The sequence below is a fragment of the Malaclemys terrapin genome, chromosome 6 (assembly GCF_027887155.1).
Source record: "Malaclemys terrapin pileata isolate rMalTer1 chromosome 6, rMalTer1.hap1, whole genome shotgun sequence".
NCBI classification, from domain to species: Eukaryota; Metazoa; Chordata; order Testudines; family Emydidae; genus Malaclemys; species Malaclemys terrapin.
In genome coordinates, this window is record NC_071510.1 from 96,573,463 (window position 1) to 96,597,971 (window position 24,509).

A 24,509-nucleotide genomic window follows, 5' to 3' on the forward strand; every position below is an offset into this window, starting at 1 on the left:
CTCATGGCATCCCTCTCAACTATGTACAAAAACACATTTTGGAATGACTTTGTGTGCAGTTGAAAAATATTTGGAAGTGGAGAATAAAACATCTGCTAAAGCCTTTTTTCCTCAATGGATCACACTTTTTTTCCTCAGTGGATCACGAACACTTAATAAAATCCTGCTTATGTAGAAATCATTCCCTGTGCACTGAACTGCAGCCACCCCTGCAGTTGAATGTAATGGCTATTTTACAGTGAACACCAGCACTACATAACAATTCAGGTTAGAAGGCAAAGAATATTTTATCCAGTTGAATACAATGTTATGGGAGGACGCTTGGACTAATGCCATTGCTTTTGCAATATGTGCCTTGAAATCTTTTTGTGCTTTGACATTATATGCTATTTGATTATGATCTTTGGGTTTCTGTAAACCAATTTACACCTTGAAGTGTTTTTGCTTTGATTTAGGGGATGAGTGCGTGACTTCCCTGATTTTCTTCTCATTTCGCCGAAGGGATATTTTCTTCTCTTGAAACTCTTCCCTGGGGGATTTGATAACAGCCTTCACCTACCTGAAGGGGGGTTCCAAGGAGGATGGAGCTCGGCTGTTCTCAGTGGTGGCAGATGACAGAACAAGGAGCAATGGTCTCAAGTTGCAGTTGGGAAGGTCCAGGTTGGATATCAGGAAAAACTATTTCACTAGGAGGGTGGTGAAACACTGGAATGGGTTACCTAGGGAGGTGGTGGAATCTCCATCCTTAGCGGTTTTTAAGGTCCGGCTTGACAAAGCCCTGGCTGGGATGATTTAGCTGGTGTTGGTCTGGCTTTGACCAGGTGGTTGGACTAGATGAGGTCTCTTCCAACCCTAATCTTCTATGATTCTATGAATCAGGCAAAACTTAAGAAATCAGTAGGATTTTTGACTGCCTAAGGACTACTGCAGAACTGGGTCCTTAATCTAAATTTCAGTTGCTCCCTCTATTCACTGTCAGGGGGTGGGGGGAGGGGAGGAGGAGGGTAGAAAAGAAAAGAAAAGGCAGCATGTGGGACTGAAGACTTTACAGAATATTTTTTGAACTGCATTGATACACCAGATGTCTTTTCTGGACCTGAGATCAGAGACTTAGCATGGGACTTGTTATGAACTAAAAAGAATCTATATCTGTGACAGTGTAGCTTAGAAAAAATAAGATGTTGATAAACCCCGGGAGACCCATCTTACCACCATCTGTGAAAGCTGTTGCCTAGTTTGAAGGAAAGAATCTCAAATGACAACCTGAGATGAAGATGAATTAATTTTTTCCATATATGGTTTTCTTTTGTGTTTCTTTAGGGTGAGGGGCTTTGCCCCCAAATCATTACAAAGTGCCTTGAAACTGTGAGTTAATGAAAACATACTTTAATTAAACTGAAAAGATGACATACTTCTATTTTCAATTTAGCAATCCCTCTTTTTTTGTTGTTGTTTGTTAATAAAAGTACTTAATTTCCCTTCCTCCCTCTGCAAAAAAAATAAGTTTTAAACACATTAGGAGTGAATTAAATTCTTTGTACAATCACAGTGTACCATCTTAGTTAAAACATGGTATGTTGGCTTTGGGAATCTTAAATAGCACTTAAAGGGAAAGTACACTAATTTTCACATCATACTATTTTCAAATAAAGTTTGCCAAAAGGAAACTGATAAAAGTTTCAATTTCTTAAACTTTCCTCAGCTTCATCTCATGAAATAACCATTCAATTCCAGGCCTACTTTCTGAAGCATGAGAACAGCTTGTTTCCGTTTGAACAATTTCAGTCACTTGAAGTAATTTTAAGACCGCAATCTTAATTTAAAAAAAATTAGATTGTTATAATTTAAATAAACATTATCCTGCACACTAGATATCTTATTTTCTGAAAACCCAGATCCTTCTCAATGTAATATTTTTGCCTTTAGATTCTCCAAACTAGGCATTAGCAATTTGACCTTGACTGTCATCAGCATGTGACAAGAATATAAAGCAGGAGATTTCTCTAGAGCAAACACTTTATTTAAAGAACCTACCTCGCATATAATATTTTCTAGCTGCACACTTCATTATTAAAATAAAAAAGTAAAATCTTTATCTGACAAGGTTCTCTCCATTTTGTTCATGGATTTCACAGCTTTGATGTTATTCTTCTCTTATTGTGACAGAATTGTATCCAAATATGACACAGAAAATTACAGTACTTATAGAGGTTTTCCTTGAAGTTGTATACAAATTTCTTCATTTGCTGTGTTAAAAGCATTCTCTCCGCTGAATGAAAAATTCATATCCACAAACAGCATTCTTAAACTGTACAGCAGCTTCTGTCGCATAGCAAGTCTGGGAATTGCAAATCTTTATAGTATTGCACTCTCTAAATAATAGTTTATATACAGTGTATTATACATTTTGACACCATGAGCCAAATTCTGAGCTTAGCTACACCAATATATCTTTGGAGTTGTTCTGTGGAATTATTCAGGATTTGCTATAGTTTAATTTAAAGCAGAGTCTGATCCATTGGGTTAAATTTGAAAAAAAAACCTGACTCATAAAAAACTAGAAAAGAAATGCAGCAATAAATACAAATAGAGGTAAAGAATAAGAGAATGAAGAAGTAGTACAGAAACTGGAGGAAATGGTGGCAGCATGGTGCCTAAAGAGTGCCAGCAATAGAAATTACAAATAAAGAAATAGAAAATCAGTAAACCAACACAGACAGAAAAATGGACGTATGATATCATACGGAAAAGACACAATACAATACTGTGTGTGGCGATGGGGAATAGGTGGAGGTTGTTAGAACAGAACACATGGATAAATTACTGATAAATTATAGAAGTTAGAAGAATTTTTATAAAGGGGATCTTACAGCACAAGTTTAATTGGATTGTGAATTTAATCACATAATTTAAAAATCTGTAGCTGCAGACACTATTTTTAAATGACAATGACAAGTGAGCCTTTTGTAAACTGTAAAATTCTACCAGCATATAGTGTGTGTTTAAAAGTGTTTGAACAGATAGGGTTACAATGAACTGGCAAAAAAGCAAGATGTGTGCACATGGGTGGGCTTTCTATCCCTCCAGATATCAGGGTGTAGCCATGGTAGTCTGTATCCACAAAAACAACAAGGAGTCTGGTGGCACCTTAAAGACTAACAGATTTATTTGGGTATAAGCTTTCGTGGGTAAAAAACCTCACTTCTTCAGATGCATGCAGTGAAAGTTACAGGTGACAACTTCCTTGAAGAACCTAAGAAAGGAAACAGCATAAAGATTAAGAAGAAAGAAAATTGCAATGGCCTCGTCATATTGCAGGGTGAAGCGAGACAAGATGGACTATGCTGATGATAGTATGGAGACTGTCAGATAGCAAGTACAACAGGGTCTGCTTCCCAAGTACATATTGTGACCTTCTTGTTAGACCAACTGGCCCATATTTTGGTCAGGACCTGGCTGCTGGTGTTCTGCATTGAATGGACTGAGGCTGTGATGATGATCACTTTGTTCCAATATTGAACATAAAAAGTAAATGACAGTAATTAACAACACTTCACTACTTACTGCTAAAGAAATTCTAAATCTAAAGCAATATGATTTCTTTAGGGATTTGAATATCTGAATTTAAATCTGCTTCATTTTCAGCTGTCTTTTGAAAAATGCTTTATCAAATTTTTGGATGTTTTTGTACTGCAAGCAGCTAAATATACAGAGGCAGGGAAGAAAGTGAATGAACATTGGTTTTTTTGCTCTTGTACTGTGCTTAATTTTTACTGCATTCTTTTAAGGGTGTGAATGTCAAATTTGCCTTTCATTTCCAATATTAAAGGGGAGAACTTTTTTTGTCTGTGTAATGGCCTGGTCTTCTAGCTAAACTATAACTGTATGTCATTACTTAGACTCTGAGAAAAATATCTTTTAATCTCTTCAAATTTAGTACCAATTATGCCTTATTTCCTTTCTCTCAGATGTATGTTTATGGGAAGGTCAGTCAACAATATATTGTGTATATGAGTCTGACTTTCCAATATTGCTCCCTTTCTTTAAAATTATTTGTTCTTCAGTGAGGGAGAAAATAAATGGAAGAACAAAGAAATTATAGGCAATGAAAAAATATTGTTTAATTATAAAATAGGGAATCATTCTTCAACTTCCATGTGAAAACTTCTCTATAATATCCTGGGACTAACAAGGCTACAACAACACTGCATAGAACCAGAAGGTGTTTTCTAGGAGAAGACTGATGGATGGAGAGCAGGAAGAGGGGTTTCTAGCTGATCTATACAAGCTGGGGCTGAAGGCAGGAGAGCAGCGGAGGGGCTCACTGCTGATGTGTCCACCATCGAGAGCTGGATGTAGCAGAACAGTGTGAGGGCCGGGGGGAGTAAGGGATGCTCCCTTAGTGAGGATGATCTCCAAGCAGAGAGGTTGTGGGGTTTCCTACTTGGAAGAGAGGGGTTGTACTCTAACTGGATAGGCTGAGGGAGCTGTCCTGGCAGTGGAATAAAAGAAGACCTCTGGGGGAGGAGAGCTAGGTGTAGTGGAAGACAATGGAGTATGGTGAGGATGCACTTCCAGCAGAGAGGCTGAGGGGGATGGTGGAGAATAGGGTTTTAAGGAAGGACAGCACACACAGAGGATGATATGGACTATGTTTTAGGACTTTTGTCACAGACTACTTGCATTATGTTTTGTAATGAATACCTCTCCTGGGGGCAAGTTTTTCTATCAAGGGAGCCTGGCATAGAGTCTTCGGATTACCTGACAGGGGAAACTGAAGTGGGCACACCAATTGTGCTGTGGTCTGGCACAGGAGGGGACTCCAGGAGTGGCTGGTCTCTCACAACACCCAATAAATATATTTAAATTTCCTAAAACTAATTTTTCTTACAAAATGCAATTTTGTGTCACTAAACATAACCATAGTATTTGCTTTTTAAGCAGTTTGATTTTAATATATGCATACAAAGAAAGCAAATAACTTCCCCACCTCTTTTCTGCCTCTCATTCCACCAACATCTTCCTGCCACTTTTAAATCTGGCTTTGCATATTTCCTTCACACTCTACCTGTGAAGTTTTAGCACTGACAAAGGTGCTATGCACTTATCCCTGCATGTGTGGTAATTGTATAATAAGCAGTAGATGGGCCTGCTCACACTTCCAATGAAGGCAACGAGGTGTATTGCCTTTGACTTCAAGGGGAGCATGATCAGGCCCCCAAATCTACCCCAAACTAGCCTGTGACAACTTCCTATCCTTGCCCAGTTAAGCAGAATAGGATGCCATTCTGCAACAGGAAGATTTGTGACTCTCCCAAAGTTTTTTAATATAACTTTTTAAATAGTTACAATAATTTTAATCCAATTCTTATATTAAAGGAAAGCATCCTTTTATAATGATCTCTTAATGACTTTCTCCAGTGCTGTGGTATTACTGTGACCTTTCAAAGAATTCTTAAAAGCAGGAAACCTGCTGTAAAATGTAGGCTGAGATCAGTTTCCTGAAGAGTTGTCACAGCTAGCATATTTCTTATCAAGTGTATTTAAGTGTGAGGCCAAATGCATAAAAATGGCAATTCTTCAGTATTCCCTTCCTATATCCCATTGCATCTAGGTGATTATATTTCCAATCAAAATGTGAGATACACAACATGAGTTGTTAAGACCAGGGCTGTAGATGCCAGCTGATAGCCAGGTCTGTGCTTTAATACTTATATGAATATTTTCTCTAAAAAGCTGATAATATGAAGAACTTTTCCTTTGAAAATAATTTTTTTTTCATTTATTTTTAATATTTGGTGTGTGCACAGACTTGTAGAGCTACAGATATATAAATCATGGCACCGCTGAAATCAGTGGTAGAAATCCCATTGACTCCAATGATGCCAGGAACTGACCGTTAGATCTTTGCATTCTTATAAAGCAATAAGTGATAGTATTTCCCCATAGAAAAGGGAAATTGCCAGAAGGAATTCAATGCTTCCTTGAAGTCCCTGAGGCCTTTAAATATCTCACTGCAAAATCTGGAGGAGTTAGTGTGTTGAAAAGTTATTTTAGACAATTTTCAGAGGTATTTAAACTTTAGTAAGTATTTCTCTAACTCGGAGTTCTGTACAATTGGCTACCACAGTAAGTCAGAACCCTGACTTTGTAGGTGGAGGGATATAGAAAACACTGTAGAACACTTTTTTTTTTCTTTCAACTACAGTAATTCCTCACTTAACGTTGTAGTTATGTTCCTGAAAAATGCAACTTTAAGTGAAACAATGTTAAACTAATCCAATTTTCCCATAAGATTTAATGTAAATGTGGGGGGTTAGGTTCCAAGGAAAAAATTTTGGGGGCAGATAAAAGGCATAATATACTGTACAGTACTGTACTGTGGGCTTACCCCACACAGGCACAGCCCGCTGCAGGCAAGGATGCTAGGAAGTACCTTCTCAACAGCAGTGGCAGCTTCCCCGGAGAAGAACAGGCGCCGACTTTGCTGGGGGATGCTCCAGGCCCACCTCTTCCCACCCCCACTCCACCTCCTCTCCGGAGCACGCCGCATCCCTGCTCCTCCCCCCCACCCCGAAAGTCCTAAGTGCCACCAAACAGCTGTTTGGCAGCACTTAGGACTTTCTGGGAGGGAGGGGGAGGAGTGGAGACGTGGCGTTTCCCTGCTCTTCCCCCTCCCTCCCAGCGTTTCATGCTTAGGACTTTTTGGGAGGGAGGGTGAGGAGTGGAGCTACAGCACTTCCCCGCTGTATATGGCATAGGGAAATACAATTTAGATGGAGCTATTATTAAGTAGGTGTTTAACCTACTAATTCCCAGAGAGTAGTTATCAGTGTTTCACAGTCAAACTGGAAGGGCATATCAAGCGGGATCCTACAGGGATCAGTTCTGGGTCTGGTGCTGTTCAATATCTTCATCCATGATATGTATAATGACATAGAGAGTACACTTATAAAGAGATATCAAGCTGGGAGGAGTTTCAAGTGCTTTGAGGATAGGATTAAAATTCAACATGATCTGGACAAACTGGAGAAATGGTCTGAAGTAAATTGGAGAAAATTCAATAAGGACAAATGCAAAGTATTCCGCTTAGGAAGAAATAATCAGTTGCGCACACATAAAATGGGAAGTGACTGCCTAGGGAAGGAGTACTGCGGAAAGAGATCTGAGGGGTCATAGTGGATCACAAGCTAAATATGAGTCTACAGTGTAATTCTATTGTTGCAAAAAGAAAGAAAACATCATTCTGGGATGTATTAGCAAGAGTGTTGTAAGCAAGAACAAGAAGTAATTTTTTCACTCTACTCCATGCTGATTAGGCCTTAGGAGTATTGTATCCAGTTCTGGGTGCCACATTTCAGGAAATGTGGACACATAGGAGAAAGTCCTGAGAAGAGTAACAAAAATGATTAAAGGTTTAGAAAACATGACCTGCGAGGGAAGATGGAAAAAATTGGGTTTGTTGAGTCTGGAGAAGAGAAGGCTGAAGGTGGGGCATAACCGTTTTCAAGTACATAAAAGGTTGTTACAAGGAGAAGTGAGAAAAATCATTTTTTTTAACCTCTGAGGATAGGAAAAGAAGCAATAGGCTTAAATTGCAGCAAGCATAGTTAAGGTTGGACATTAGGAAAAATTTCCTAACTGTCAGGGTGGTTAAGCACTGGAATAAATTGCCTAGGGATGTTTTGGAATCTCTGTCATTGGAGATTTTTAAGAGCAGGTTAGACAAACACCCATCAGGGATGGTCTCAATAATACTTAGTCCTGCCATGAGTGCAGGGGACTGGATTAGAAGACCTCTCTAGGTCCCTTCTAGTCCTATGATTCTATGATAGACAAAATCCATGATCATTTGGTGTCCCATAAAGATTTATTAACATTTGTTCGGTACAGGCAGCGTGCTGTTAGTCACTCTTGGCTTTGCCACTTGCAAGTGATGAGAAATTCCCAAATTATTGCCAATTAAACCTTTGTACCTTGCCATTATTTTCATATGTTTGCTTGTGTGTTTAATATTAGAACACTTTGGCTCGAGACCCCTGTTACTATCTGAGTCAATGGAGTTAGGCCCTACGAAGCTATTGGAGTATACAGATTGATAAGCCTGAGTTTTGTGCTGAGCCCATTCAAGTGTCAGTCTAAGCTTCCTGTTATTAGGTTTTGCCTACAATAGTAAGTAGTAATTTGTTGCTGATCCCTACTTGCATTTCTCTCTTTCTTAAGTTGTAATCTGTTTTCACTGAGAAAATATAGAGGTGCAAAGAAAATGTTTATAGTTTATTTTTAACAATAATATGCTGCATACTGTAGTAGAAGAGAGAATACCACAGCAAGTTATAAATTCCTTGATCAGTCAGTCCTTTTCCATAAAAGGAGGTAAAGGGACAATGGAGTTACACCAAGAATGAATTTGGCCCTGTGTGTCCAAGTATTTATTCATGTGTCTCTCTTTCGACTTGTTTTATGGGTAGATCTTCTCAATTTTCAGTTTACAGTCTGTCCATAGTGACTTATTTTTTGCTACTCATTCATACTAATTTGTGCAATTCAGTCCTAGAAACCCCACTGTGGGGGTGAACAAAGAAGGGATGAGTAGAATATGAAAATATAGACCTGACTGCATTTGTGTTTTGGAACCATCCTCCCCGTCACAACTCAATTGCAGATGACTGAGATTATTGCTCTTTTTATATTTTATCAGTGTAGGCTAATAGACTTATTGCAGCTCCTTCGCTCTTTTGTTTGTTTTTTCTTTTTTCTGTATGCTGTCCCGATAGGCTTGAAAAGTCAAATGTCTCTAAACAGCATCTCCAGCTGAGATTAAAAAAAGCTAACATTGAAGCCTGTCAAACTGGTTTTGGTCACTGAATGACTCATGTCTGCCATGGTGAGAAAGTGAATCATATTTGTCTCCCTTTATCATTTACTGCAGAGGGACAGTACTTTGCCTGTCTTTGAGATTAACATCTGGAAACACCTTTTCAAAATCCTGTCTGGTCTCTAATGATAGGTGATAGATGCACAATAACTTAACAGATCACTAATGCCTTAAGATGCTGTGTGTGTTCACTTTGTACCTTTTCAAAATTAATTGGAAGGGTTTTTGTCCAGCTCATTGACCTGAACTGGTCAAAAGTAGAAAGGGGGCACAACCACCACTCTGAACTCTCAATCTCACCCAAACGCTGACGATGTTGATTGGTGATGGGGAGTTGGATATAAGGGACTTGGGCCCCAACCACTCCTGGTTTTAGTTTTGCAAAACAAACCGACCAAGAACTTTCTAAAGAATAAATGTACATTTTTGCTTATCATTGTTTAAAATAGAGGGTGGCCAGAACTGGACCCAAACTATGATGGGTAATTGGATAAATAGGGCTCAGATCCAATAACAGCTATTTTCAGGTTTTGGCTTGGTAACACTAATGTTGCTACCATCTGCCCACCCCCAAACACATTGCATGCAGGTGTGTAAGTAAAACAATATATAATTAGTATTTACAAGTTTCTAAGAATTAGATTTGCATCTCTGGATACTGAAATCATCTTACATTTTAACCAAGTGCAATAGTTCTGGTACCTGATGTGAACAACTCCAACCATCATATATGGGAATGCTGATCACCTTGTTGGCCTGACTAATTCCTGTTCGGTTTCTGAAAGAGATGTCACTTATGTCAAATTATTTTTTTAAAAGTGAGAATATGGGGCCATTGGCAAAATACAGCAGACAATTGAGCAGACAACTGTGCAGCTGCATTTCAGTCTATTTCAATGCACTACAGAACTGATGGAAATATTGTATTCCTACTAACATTAAGTTTTTCAGAAAACTTGCAGGGTGATCCTAGCAAATAACTCAGCAACCAGTGTCCATCTGGAAATACTGGATACTCTATCTGAAAAATCTTTATGGACTGTCTGATGTTTGTTGCAAATTAGTTCCAGAACCATGGAATTTTCACTCAGCAACTGGAAAACTATTTCAGGATTTGGCAGTTAATGGTCCTGGGATCTAACTTGAGTGGCTGAGTTCAAGGAATTTATTCTTGTTTTTCATGGAATTATGCATGTGTTTACATTTTTCAGTGGATTTTGTTTATTTGGATTGATCCACAAAAATTATAACCTCAGCTGTGAATATTTTGGACACCATAGAAATCAGTCATAGACCCAATTTATTTGTTTAAAGTACTGTTTTGTGTATTTACCTTGTTTAGTTCAAAGAACAACAGGCACATAGATGAGGTGGTTCAAGGATTGTGGCTTTCCCACAACTAAAGAGTAGCTCTTTCAGCAGTGTAGCATCTCTAGAGGACCAAGCTACAATTGGTTGAGATTTGCTTTTGGCACTAATCAGATAGTATCAATCATAACTCAGTTCTCTTGGCTTCACACACCTGATACCCCTTCTCCCCCATTTGATATTCTCTGCCTTGGTTTGATTGTTAGGGCTGGAAAAGGGCACGTTGTGGTGGAACTAAAAATGGAGGGAGAAACGAGTGTTCTAAAATCTAATTTTGTAAGTCTTGGGTCTCTCAATGTATGTGCTCCTCTATTGGGGTAGAAGGCCTAAGGTAAGAGGGCAACCATCATTACTTATGCTCAGTAGTACCTTACTCTCCAGGTAATCCTGTTGCCCTTAGTGGGACTACTTGCAGAATAAGGCAATTTTCACCTTCTGTAGGTGTAACATTTTGCAAACTCTTCAGGGCAGGCATTGTCTTTGCTATTGTATTCACACAGGTGCTGTGTACAATAGGGCAACTGGGCCTTACCGATATACAAATAAGAAATACTCAGAAATTTGTTCACCAACCACACCTTGGTTCTCAAAGAAAATTAAGAGATCTTCCTCCCCAACCTTCACAAATGTTGTTGAAAGATTTTGAATAACAAATAGAATTTAAGGGAATTGCTCATACATATACCTCAAGTAGAAAGAGGCTAAATTAATCAAATTGCATGATGAGAATTATTCTGCTCAGCTTTAGTCTTTTTATAAACATTTTTTCCTATGTTGTGTACAGACGTATCCCTCTCTATACATTTTTATCTATCACCGATCTATCAATTCCACACTCTACAGGGGCTACTTTTATTTATTTCTTTATTTTTAAAAGCCTCTGGTAAAGTTCAGTCAGCTCAGCCATGTTTTTAGTGTCTTTCCATTTCCCCCCTTTAAGTACCTCTCCCCTTTCCCCCCCAATAGCCCTTTAGTGTTCTCATCTCTAAGCACTGCTTTTTTCCTATCATGAATGAGTTTTCTGCTTTCTGTCTGCATCTGCTGTTTTATCAGTCACTGACCTCCCAGCTGCATAGAAACATCTTGAAGTAGAGGCTAAAATATAGAGTTAGAAATAGAATACGAAAAGCAAAATAGTTTAATTTCATCACGCCCCAGAAGCTGCTCAGCAAACAGAAGAACCTTGTAATAGACACACCAGCTCAGTAGAAGCATTTGCATTATATATATATTTGCATTTTCATTGTTTAAAGGCTAAATAATAATGAGTGTGATGACATATGTTGACTGATTGGATAAACAGTGCAATTGGAAACGGTTTGAAACAGTCAAGTAAGAATCGCCAACAAACCTTCAGGTAAAAAAACAAAAAAAATCACCTGTTTTCTTTTCTTTGCTCTGTCATGATGTAATATTTTCTAATGGAAAAATCATTCTCAGTAATGGTTATTAAGACTCCTTCCCTAAGTAAATAGGTGATTTGCTGAGATCTTAAGAAACAGGAGAATTCAGACTCATCCCTGTAAAGTGTGTAACATAGATAGCTCTTGTCTTTTGCTATTTCTTTGTTAAATGTTTTGATTACATTTTGAAGTAAGGGGTAGCATGGTGATGGCCAACTCCTAAAGTCCTTACTGTTTTCACTCAACCATTACTCAGACAAATCGTTTACTTAAGCCAGAGGCTTTTGTCTTAGTAATGAATCGAGTTTTTAGTTCTAAATTGTCCATTCTTTCTCCCCTCTTGTCCCCTCCTCATTCTCCCTGTCCCCATGTGTTCTGCAAACAGGATTTTAAATACAAGGTTTGAAGTTAAACTGTTTTGTTTACTTTTTCTTCAAGAAAATTTTTGCTTAGGGGTGGAGAGACGCTCACAGAATTTATCAGCAAGTTTATTTTATTTAAAACCATAAATGTTGGCAATGGGGACTGCATATTTGGCAATGGCAATTAAAGGTTACAAATATGATATTCCCTGTGTTAGTGCTGTGCAAAGCTAGAATTGGGGGGCAGATTTTTTTTCACTCCAGCGTCTTTATGGACTTAATGACAATTAGCAAGGTGATAGTTTTGGCAAAATCCTGGCTTTTGTAAACTGAGTTAATAAAGGTAATGTGAATATCTAAAATACTAATATATTGAGGTTGTTGTAACATTATGTACTTAAGCCTCTCTTCCATCCCAAGATGCCCTCAGAAAAGATGCATTCAATTAAGAGGAAAGTGACTGCTATAATTTAAATTATAGTGTTGACAACTTCCTCTTCAAGCGACAGTAGTGTTATCCCTGTATTTGCTCTTAATGTATATGGCAGTCTTTGAGCCAGGTCCCCCTTGCATACTCTAAGGGGACTTTGTCCTTCCTTTTGAACAGATGTGTGACCTCTTGTCCATGATCTCTTGAATGGAAACTGTCAGTGGACCAGGTCATAGGCAGTCAGGCCTAGTGGTCGGCGTCTGAATGCCAGAGCCAAGGGTTGAGGCAGAGTTGGAATCAGGAATGAGAGCTGAGGGTTGGAATTGGATTACCAGGAGTAAGGGAAGGCAGGAGCAGCATTCTGAGGTAGGCTAGAATAGGATGAGAACATGGCCGGGTGCAGGGCAGGATCTGGGCTGGAGCAGTGGAGGAGCAGGGCTTGGAGAGACAGACACAGGGAGGCAGAGAGTCCATGTGCATGTGCACTGAACAGCCAGTGAGCTGCTGCTGCTAGGTTTAAGAAGTGCCCTGCTGGCTTCCTCAGCCAGTCAGGCAGGGTGGTCATTAGTGCATCAGACGTACTGAGGAGGTGCCACTGAGAGCCTTACTCCGAACAGAGACCCTTGTATGCTTTATATTGTTTTACATAGCTCAAAGGAGGTATAGCAGGACTCAGAATAAGACTTAACCAGACCTTTGCTAGCCTCTCTGCCAGTAACTACTGTGACTACTGAGTTCTTTTCTGTAGCAACAAAGTAAGTCCAGGTACCTTTGTTAAAACAAATCCCTGCATTGTCTTTGGCCAGACTGGTGTGAGGCCAGACACTATATGTTTTTCCAACTGCACGCCATACCATGGCATTGTGGCTCACATCTTTACTCTCTGTCATGCATGCAATGACTGCAAAAGAGGGCTTTGGAGCTGAGCCTAGAGCTGAAGCGCGGACCAGTAGGTTTTTGCGTGGAGCCGGAGCGGAGCAATTCAAAAATTTGATTGCTCCAAATCCCTGCTGCAAAATGAGTAACATGCTACATGGTGGAGGATTGCTCAGATACCAATAGCTGGGGGTCTGGTCTGGGCTGTGTCACATAGTGATATTATTTCGAAGATGAAAATTTCAGTTCCCTGGAAATAAGGTGGAAGAACTTCCTTTACATATTCTATAGAATGCTAAATAATGGCCATTCAGCAACAAAAACTGTTTGACTAACTATCAGACCACACATTAAAATATCCATTCTACATGTGGATTAGGTACATAGACTTCGGGATATTTGCATGTTTGAGCATGCATCTGTGTTAGGCTGCAAATAATGGATCCCCATTTAAAAGTTTAGCTACAATATAAAAGCTGGCATGCTGATTCAGAACTGAAAAACAGCAACTTAATCTTTTGAATACTTTTAGTTGTTCTTTTCTGTCAGTGGGAATATAGTCTACATATATCATTCACCTACCTAACTGTTTAAATATATTTCCTACCCGTGTACTAAGAAAATACAATTGGAATTGATTATGTAATGAAGCTTCCCCCCCCAGCCTCCGTAGCTATACTGAATAGAAAACATAATGTTAAGAAATAAACTTTTCTATGGATGAGGCATTTGATGATGATACAAGCTATAAAGTAACTGTCACCAAAAATTAACTTTTTCACAAAACATGTCTAGGCACATACTTGATATTTGCAGAGACTTAGGCTTTTGTTGATACACCAACATTCATAATTATGTGCAAATTATAATTTTCTTAAGACAAGCATGCATGGGTTTAGAACTACAAACATCTCTGTGCGTGAAGCTTATATGAATGCATAAATGCATAGTGCCAGTGTTAGTTATTTCTGCTGATCAATGTTCAGGAAGTCCTCAAAAATGGCTTGGGGGTGATTTTTAGTAGGGCCTCAACTTGGCTATCCCTTGTGTGAACCCAGATCTGTGCATGCATTTCTTGACTTCTGCCCCCTTCCCCCCTCCCCATGAAAATTATTTGTCCACCTGCATGGACAAAGGATAGAATCTTTCCACTGTAAATGTGAGTATTAGTGCACTGAAAACAGTCAGAGTGAGATTATAAAGCTTTCACGTACCTCATTTTGGGACATACATATTTCCCTTTAATTGTGCTAATCCTCTTTTACAACTGCTGCACATGGAGCACTTGTCTAGAGGCTGATAAAGTGCAGATACTGCTTATTGAAGCACTAGATGGCACTTCATTATTACTTGCTAGAGAGTGTGTGCTTATTAATAAAATAACAGTAATAAAAAGACAAATTTTTCAAATTTAGATGCCTACATGAAAGTACACAAGTACTAATTTAAGCATCTTTGGGCACCAGAATTTTTAAAATTGAACCCACAACTTTTTCCCTCTAAATTTAGTGTGTCTGCTGGTCTGACTAGCAAATTACGTAGCAGATTTCTCCCAAACTCAGGCTGTTCTGAAAGATATTGACTAAGGATACCAAACAATCTCTATGATGTTTAAACAAATAATCCATAAGTAACTTGAGAAATCTGCTGTAAACTTTTCTCTTGCCATGCCTGCAAAATATACAAGATGTACATGTTTAAAGGATGTACATGTTTCTTTATAGACAGGTGGTTGTGGTTTGCTGCATCTTGAAAGAACCACTTTGTTAGCCTATACAGATATAGATGCAGTTTTCTTTTATTGTGCCATGTGCTTCACAGTAGTAGGTACTATAAAATAAAGCATAGACTTCAATATTAACTGAATAAATTAATAGTTCCTTTCATTTCCTTTCAGTATATCAGCTGGCAATTGAATGGGCAGGAGTTTTGAAACCCATAGAACTCTTCAGATTTAGTAATCTCATCATGAACAAGAACACCAGTACCCTACATGTCAGGAGTAAAAGTGTAAGTAGGAGTCTTTATTTTCACCTTTCTATTTGTTTTCATATGTGTTCTCATTCCTAATGTTTTGCCATCATCTTGTGTATTTTTTTGGTAGCCTATGGAACAAAGTAACTTTACCATTGTTAAAGCACCTGTGATAAGACCTCTGTTAACCTTCTCCAATTATCTTACTTAGTGCTATCTAAATTGTACAGAACTAAGAGTTCTTTTGAATAAGAACTTTTTCCAGAAAGAATTATATGCATTAATATTCAAAAGTATGGGAAGTTTCCTGAGTGAAACAGTCAGCTGGTATGTTCCCAGGAGGTATACAGGTCAAAAAGGGAGGAAAAATAGTGTGAACTTGCAAGTAAAGTGATCTCTTCAGTATATGCATAACTTTGTGAAAAGGCAGATGTTCAGATTAGACTTGATCTGCAAATATTTAGGATATGCCCAGCACTTTAGGCAGCATAGGAGTTGATAATGCTTTTTACAGCATTGTACAGTAAATACTTCTAAGTGAACAGTGATAATATGCCAATATTGTACATATGTGTTTGGATGATGAGACATGGTTTTACTTTCTCACCTTTTATTTTTTTTTGTTTATTTTTGGCTTTATCCCTCCTATATCTGTCTCATAATATTCAAGACTACTAATGAAATATAGAATATCTTCTGCACCCATGTCGTTTTTAAAGACCGTAAAAGCACAATGGTTACATGCAACAGAGGGTCGTATGGCACCTTTAAGACTAACAGAAGTATTGGGAGCATAAGCTTTCGTGGGTAAGAACCTCACTTCTTCAGATGCAAGTGACAATAAGTAACTTGAGAAATCAGTTACTCTTGCATCTGAAGAAGTGAGGTTCTTACCCACGAAAGCTTGTGCTCCCAATACTTCTGTTAGTCTTAAAGGTGCCACAGGACCCTCTGTTGCTTTTTACAGATTCAGACTAACACGGCTACCCCTCTGATACTTGAATGGTAACATGCAGTATTTAGAGACCTCTGCATCAGTGATTTTGCCTGTCAGGGTTGGAGGATAGCTGACTTTCTAATATAGTGCTTGTATGTTGGGCTTCAGAATGTGCCCTTTTCTTTAATCAGCCAAGTGTATTAAGGGACCACCTAGTAAATGGAGATGTGGAAGGGAAAGCTTTCTGCACACCAGAAGTCATATCGTCAGAGCAATGAAGGCAGACACATTTCCCTAGATGTTCACTCTTAATTTTTAATTACTTGTCCCCACTCAGATAAACAATTTTCTCTCTTTCTATAATGTTGCCATTTAAATTTTAAGGGAATAAACCCAAATGAATATATTCATAGAGGAAAGAGGCAGGAGTTTGGTAATCCTTCTGGTTAGTGTGCCGTGTCCATTCATTTCATAACCAGTTTAATGTAGCTTGTGTGGGAAGTCAACAAAACAGGCTGTTACCACTATTTGATTGAATGAGGACATGCGGAAATTCTAAGGCTATGTGAAAGAACCACTACAACATTACAAATTGAGGTTCTCTAATATTAGTTTAATGAGATTTGACCAAATTTTGGTCAAAGACCTGAAGAATTTCTGTTTCTCATGTAAGTAGAATTGTTTTAGAGCAAAAATGTGTCAGCTTTCATTCAAACTATGATCCTACTTTGGTACAAAAACATGTCATTTAAATTTTGGGAAAGTGAAATTTTAAAAGCTTTGTGAACATTTCTATTGTATTGAAACATTCACAAAACTTTTGCCCCACAGAATGGTCTCCGCTATTCTTCCTATTAATGTAAAATCCTAGTACATCCTGCCATGTGAACAGTATCTAAATCCTGCCATCTTGCAGCTATTAATTTTCTTCTAAGTGGGCACATGAAACACTATTTAAGTAATGAATGAAAAGAATCAACAGAAGCTGGGACCTTTGAGAGATTATTTTAAGCAAAAATGTAGCTTGCTGTTTTTGTTTCCCTTGCATATTGCTAGTGGAAAAGAATTTTTTTTTTTAATAAAATGTTCTGTTTTAACAAGAATAGCTCTGGGAAAGCATTTCATTATATTTGTTGGGTACAGCCAAAGGTTTTGTCTATCCACTGATGCTGACGGCAGACTTTCCGCAACTTCTACTCTTGTCAGTTTGATTGAACTGGAGTTATCAGGGTTACCCACAGGCTTCCAAATGTCACTCTCAGACCAAATATTTTATTGTGTAATAAGGAGCTGCAAATGCATAACAAAAAGTGCCTCCAATTAATTAAATGAGATTTAAGAGGAGGATTATCACCTCAGTGAGAGGAGAAAATGGCATTTATCCTTTTAGGTCATTATCTTTTTATCAGAGGTAGGTTTTTGTGATTCTAGGATTTCAGCTTCATCTGTAGTCCTTATCTTGTTTCATTGGCTTCAGAATGTCATTGCACATATATTAGCCCATAAAGAAGAGAATCCTGCTAATGTGTGTCTGGAATGTTTTTGGTTTTGCTTTTCTACCAAATGTTGAGACAGTTAAACATCAAAACCTGGTTGTGAACCTAGCCTAAAGATGCTTTAAAGCTTATTTGTTTTACTACTTTGCCTGGCTTGCCTCGCATCTCTCAGTCTGTAGAATCATACAAATTAGAGGTAAAAAAGACATTGATCACCTTTTCAGTCACTCTTCTCATACAATATTTGAGTGATCTGTCCAAAGCAGCTTAAAATTACTCAAGTTATGGTGCTGATATAGGGGGGTTGCGGAATTGACACCCTCACTTCTGCACTGCCTTCAGAGGTGGGCTCTGAAGCGAGCAGCCGTAGAACTTCCTGCATCTGGGGGAAATTCCCAGAGGTGGAGGTGGGTCTGATCTCCCCTGTGCTGCTGGGAGAGCCCCCACTGGGGGGGCTTCTAGCTGCTAGTCCCGGTGGGGCTGGGGAGGGACAGGGCTTCCTTTCCCCTGCATGGGCACAGAGACTTCAGAGCTGGTAGTAATTATGGAGCTTCCTGCAGTTGAGTCTGATCCTCTCCCCCCCGATAGCAGCTGTGCAGAGAAAACTCACTAATAGCTGTAATGGGCAAATGCTGCCGCATGCTCCAATAACATCTAGATATGTCAGCAGCAGGTCGCGTGTAAAGTCCTAGAAGTGCTCCAAAAGCATTTTCAACCCATAAAAAGTCATATAAAAGGAATCTTTTCTACAGCGTATCAAGATTCTGGCAAAACAATAGATCAGAATTTTGCCAAACTTCACAAAATGGCTGACTCATGCATCAAATCTTAAAGATGAACTTATTGGTGATAGATTAGTAGTGGGGACAAAAGATGCAGGACTTGAATGACAATCCTCAGCGAGCCCACGCACACTCTACTAAGAGTTATAGACATGTGCAAAGCTAGAGAACAAATTCACATCCAAATGCAGAGCATAAATGGAGCAGACACAGATTATTCGCCAACCAACACAGGAAAAGCTTGAAAATTCAGGGGGAAAAAATACACCAAAACGTATTCAAAAGCAAATGCACAAACACAAAGCAGAAGCGATAAAAAAAAATACCAAGGAAGACAGAACAGTTTGCAAACAACTGACTCACTCCAAATTAGAAAGAGAAGGTGGGTGAGGTAATATCTTTTATTGGACCAACTTCTGTTGATGAAAGAGACAAGCTTGTGAGCTACACAGAGCTCCTCTTCAGGATTGGAAAAGGTATTCAGAGTCATCCAGACCTGTGGGAGAGCTCTGTGTAGCTCATAAGCTTGTCTCTTTCATCAGCAGAAGTTGGTCCAATAAAAGATTACTCACCCACCCTGTCTCTGTAATACCCTGGGACCCACACATCTACAACAACAGTGCAAATAAGTGGAAATTGTTTATCCAAATTATTTAGGGCTAGATTGTCATAGTCCTTAATAGGCTATGCAGGGGAGTAACAAGTAAGGAAAGAAGTAAAAACCTCCTTTACTCTCCTGCTCAATTCTACTCAGATTTTTATCTTGCAGTGATAAGGACAGCTAACCTGATGCTCCCCTCTGTGAGAGTGGTCAGAGAGAGGGAAGACCCCTGGCTTTGTTTCCTCTGCTTAACAGCCAGAGTGATAAGCTGCTCCATGAAAAGGGGTAAGGTAATATACTGTTCCCCTAGAACAAGAGAGGAAACAGAAGAGGAATTTTGACCGAGTCACAATTCAATCCCTGGGATACTCCCAGGACAATGTAGCTATGTAAATTTACAATCTAGCCATAAGTAAATACTTACTTATAAAAACTGATACATTAGCAGACATGAATGATTCACCTACATATTTTCAATAGAGATTCATAATGAATAGTTTGACCAGCTCTAGTTTTGGATTATTTCAAAATCTGATTCCTCCCTCATTCTCATTCTTGAGAAATAATTGCCAGTGATTTGGTAAATTCATTAGCTAACTTCCTTAATTGTAAGGACTAAAACATCCTGTATTAACAAGAACAGATTGTATTGCTTGTGGCCCGTATGCTGTCCCTTTCCCCAACACCTAACCCCAAACACACTGTGCAGTTTGGAGAGAATCAAATTGACAGGGAAAAAGCAGTGCCTCACTGTGACTAACTGCAGGGGACACTGAGGTGCCCCTTCATCTGTGAAGCCACCTTCCCCCCTTTTGTCAGTTTCTGTGAATGAGGGGCAGCAGACACATTTTAAGCAGCATGCACTCATACCCAGAACAGCTGATGCACAGGAAATGGCTGGGAAAAAAAGTGTGTTTTCCCTGAAGCAACTTTAACTCCTTTTGCATGTCCTCTGACTCTTCCACAGAGGCAGCCAGGGGCTGGCAGCCTATGACCTCAGTAGGAATATTGCCTGAATAATGATGGCAGGATTGTATTCATGGTAAATTGATATTTAAAGTCTCTGTCAACAGACAGGAACAGTGGAATTTAAGTGCTTTCATTGCATTGCCGTGTATACATTGCAATTCCTTCTACAGTGAAGTTCCTCTCTGCAGGGAAAAAAATATAGCAAAAGGCTTTTTTGAGGAAGTGGTTGAGATCTAATTCAAGTTTCTTTCCTCCAACTCTGTCTTGGATCCCCTCCAATCTGTCTTCCACCTTCCCCAAACTATGGCAATTGCTCTCACTAAGGTGTAACCTGAGATTAATTTAGGATGCAAAGTGCACCTGTTACAAAGAATAGGTTCTTTATTCAGGCGACTGCTTAGCCTTGCCCAATAGGTCAGTGGCAGAGCTAGGAATAGAAACACAGTCTCCTGACCACTAGATCATATTGTCATCCCCACCAGTCTAACAGTTATCCTTTTTCTTTCTGTCTAGATAGCCAAAACCGTCACCATCATCTCCCATCTTTATTATTGTAACCTTGCTCTAGCTGCTTTGACACAAGTATCATTCCTCTCTAAACCATCCAAATTCCACAGTCTCCTAGCCCATTGTTTTGATTATATCATCCCCCAAGAGAAGCTTGCCCTAACTCCCCTGTTTCATTGCATCAAGTTTAAGCTGGTGGCCTTCACTTCCATGACCTTTCTCATCACTGTCCCTTCCTACTTTTCCTCTCTTGTCAATTACTGCAACAACCTACTAGCCTTGTCAATCCATTAGTCAGCCAGCCTCTTCACACATTCTTCCATGCTTTTCCTTACATATGAGACACCCTCCCTGAAGTAATCCATATGATGCCTGTGCTCCCGATCTCTCTTCCTTTAAAATTTAAAGGATTTAAAGTTTAAATCCTTCCTTGAGACCAACCTTTCATTTGGCACCCGTAAGAAACTGGCTGACACCATTGACTACAGTGAGGAGCATATGGCATGTGCTTTATTTGCAGTAGTTGGGTGCGGGGAGTAAATGACATTATTAAACTTGCTTGCATCCCTCTCCCCCACCATCATATGTCACTTGTCATTTTAAATTGTAATAATAGAATCCTAGAACCATAGAAGCGTAGGACTGGAAGGGGCTGTTATAAACAGACAGTTAAGGGTTAATGCCTCTTTTACCTGTAAAGGGTTAAAAAGATCACCTAGCCTAGCTGACACCTGGCCAGAGGAACCAATGGGGGGACAAGATGTTTCAAAAGGAAGGAGAGAAGTTCCCTTTGTCTCAGTCAGTTTCAGTTTTGGCCGAAGTGAAAAAAAAAAAAAATCAAGAAATCAGCCTCGGTTTTGCTGCCACCACCCAAATATTTGAGTCATTTGGGAAACTCTGTCTCTCCTCCCAAAATCTTTCCCTCCCAAGTACTATAACCCTTCCCTGGGTAGCCTTGAGAGATTCCTCCACCAATTTTCTTGTGAACACCGATCCAAACCCTTGGATCTTAAAACAAGGAGGAATTACTCATTCCCCCCCCCCCCATTTTCTCCCCCACCAATTTTTGGTGAGTCCAGATTCAACTCCCTTGGATCTTAACTAAGGAGAAAATTAATCAGGTTCTTAAAAATAAGACTTTTAATTAAAGAAAGAAAGGTGAAAGAAAAACCTCTGAGAGATTAGCATACAAGCTACTCTTACAGACAACAGATTTAAAACCCAGAGGATGTTCCCATGCGCAAAACCTTAGATACACAAAAGAAATCCCAATTTGATTATTCCTCTAATTGCACAAGACAAGTTACAAAAGAAAATAAACATAAACCTATTTATTTCTTTTCTAATACTTACTACTTTGATAAAAGGCTGATTTGATTTTTTTTTTTTTCTACTTCGGCCAAAACTAAAACTGACTGAGACAAAGGGAACGTCCCTCCTTCCTTTTGAAACATCTTGTCCCCCCATTGGTTCCTCTGGTCAGGTGTCAGCTAGGCTAGGTGAACTTCTTAACCCTTTCAGGTAAAAGAGGTATTAACCCTTAACTGTCTGTTTATGACAGGAACATTGAGAGATCTTCTAGTCCAGTCCCCTGAATTCAAAGCAGGGACTAAGTAGTATCTAAACCATACCTGACAGGCATTTGTCTAACATGCTCTTAAAAATCTCCAAAGACAGAGATTCCACAACCTCCTTAGGCAATTTATTCCAGTACTCAATTACCTTGACAGTTAGGAAGATTTTCCTAATGTCCAACCTAAACTGCCCTTGCTGCAATTTAAGCCCAGAGGTTAGAGAGAACATTTTTTCTCCCTCCTACTTGTAACAACCTTTTATGTACTTGAAAACTGTTATCATTCCCTCCCCCCTTTGTCTTCTCCAGACTAAATAAATCCATTTTTTTTCAATCTTCCCTCATAGATCTTGTTTTCTAGACCTTTAATCATTTTTGTTGCTCTTCCCTGGACTTTTCCCAATTTGTCCACATCTTTCCCAAACTGTGGCACCCAGAACTAGACAATACTCCAGTTGACTCCTAATCATCATGGAGTAGAGCGGACAAATTACTTCTCTTGACTTGCTTACAACATTCCTGCTAATATACCCCAGAATGCTGTTTGCACACGTGTTCTCTCTCGCTTGCTCTCTCTCTCTGTTGGAAAAAAAAAGTGTTACACTCTTGACTTGTATTTAGCTTGTAATCCACTCTGATCCCCAGATCCCTTTCTGCAGTATTCCTTCCTAGGCAGTCATTTCCCATTTTGCATGTGTGCAACTGATTGTTCCTTCCTAAGTGGAGTACTTTGCATTTGTTCTTATTGTCCTATCCTCCAAACCCCTCCCAGTTTGGTATTGTCCACAAATTTATAAGTGTACTCACTATGCCATTATCTAAATCATTGATGAAGATATTGAACAGAACCAGACCCAGAATCGATCCATTCAGGACACCACTCAATATTCCCTTCCAGCTTGACTGTGAATCACTGATAACTATTCTTTGGAAACGGTTTTCCAACTAGTTATGCCCCCACCATATAATAGCTCCATCTAGGGCAATCTCTTCAGGGCAAGGGATATGTTTTATAGATTGTGCAATGGCTAGATCAATGGCCTCTGAGCCTGATCAGATCCTCAGCACTATTGCAATATATACGTTTGTCACCTTCGGTAGATAGCTGCTACCAGTCTCCTTGATTCAGGATGTAGTCTAATGGGCCACACTTACTCCTCTGAGTCAGCAATAATTAAGTGGCAGCTCCCTGCAGAGTTTCAATACCTGCTAATAGAGTGGCCACTGGAGGATCTTGTTACAAGTGGACTTATTTCATTCATAACAATGGGATATTGTGACTTAAATGCTCAATTGTGGCTTTAGTCCCTACTCTGATAGGCAACCTCTTCACTCGAAAATGTAATCATGTTCAAATTCTATTTTAGGTAACTGAATTAGCTATTGTGATAGTGACTAGTCAGTGGGGATGAGGGTTAGCATTATCACAAATCATTGTGACTGAATTATGTAGTGAAGCTAAGCACATAGAAAGGTGGTGAGGCAACCTAAACTCTGGTGTCTGTGATAGAGCCCTGGCTCTGCCCCATCTGCAGCTGTCCCCTGTGGGGTTTCTAGCATTGCTCTCCAGTGTTGCAGCCTGATGGTTCTTGGATGCTGGGAGTGTACAGACAGAGTTTGTGCCTGACCACTTTGCACAATGGGATGAAAATAGAATATGGCTGTTTGTATCTTGATGCCTCCGTTCCACCCTCTATGCTACAATGCAGGACTAGACACAAGCTGTTCCAAAACTTTCATATGACAAGTAAATATTCTCTACAATTAGCTTTTAATGTGGAGCTGACAGACGTGCAGATCAGGTGTCTGCACTGGCTAAAAACCATATTAAATGCCCAAAGAAATTGTTAACACAAATTCAAGGTAGCCCAGTAATGTCTTGTGCCATTACATAATGTAGAGAGTAGCTAAACTTAAATCTCTGAAAACTATGAAGTTGTGCTTGAGTTAGGCAGTATTTTGGAATACACTGTTGTAAATGAAGAATTCTAGCAATGCAAATGTAAACCTTGGAAACCAGGAAATACACAGATTATAAAATACATGCCTCTCTGCAACACAGCCTTAACTGTGCCCCCTGCAGCTGTTAATACCAATAGGAATGGTCAAGTGAAGATGGTGCAAACATTAACAGATTACCAAGGGAAGTGATGGATTGTCCATCTCTTGATGTCTTCAAATTAAGACTGACTGCCTTTCTAGAAGATGCACCTTAGTCAAACACAAGTTGTTAGGCTCAATACAGGCATAACTGATTGAAATTCTATTGCCTGTATGATATAGGTGGTCAGACAACATGATATAATGATCCTTTCTGGCTTTAAAATCCATGAATCTATAATTAGATATTAGG

General features: G+C 39.2%; 1 protein-coding gene across 5 annotated transcripts in view; it reads left to right on the top strand.

Annotated features, from left to right (window-relative positions):
- PDE4D (phosphodiesterase 4D) overlaps positions 1-24,509 on the top strand; it is a 1,107,352-nt gene that overhangs the window by 127,976 nt on the left and 954,867 nt on the right. For all 5 annotated transcript variants that reach the window (XM_054031502.1, XM_054031504.1, XM_054031511.1 and 2 more), the window contains one exon: positions 15,215-15,327. In XM_054031502.1, the coding sequence (XP_053887477.1) occupies positions 15,286-15,327 (42 nt within the window). In that variant the 5' untranslated portion in view covers positions 15,215-15,285. The remainder of the gene's footprint in view (positions 1-15,214; positions 15,328-24,509) is intronic.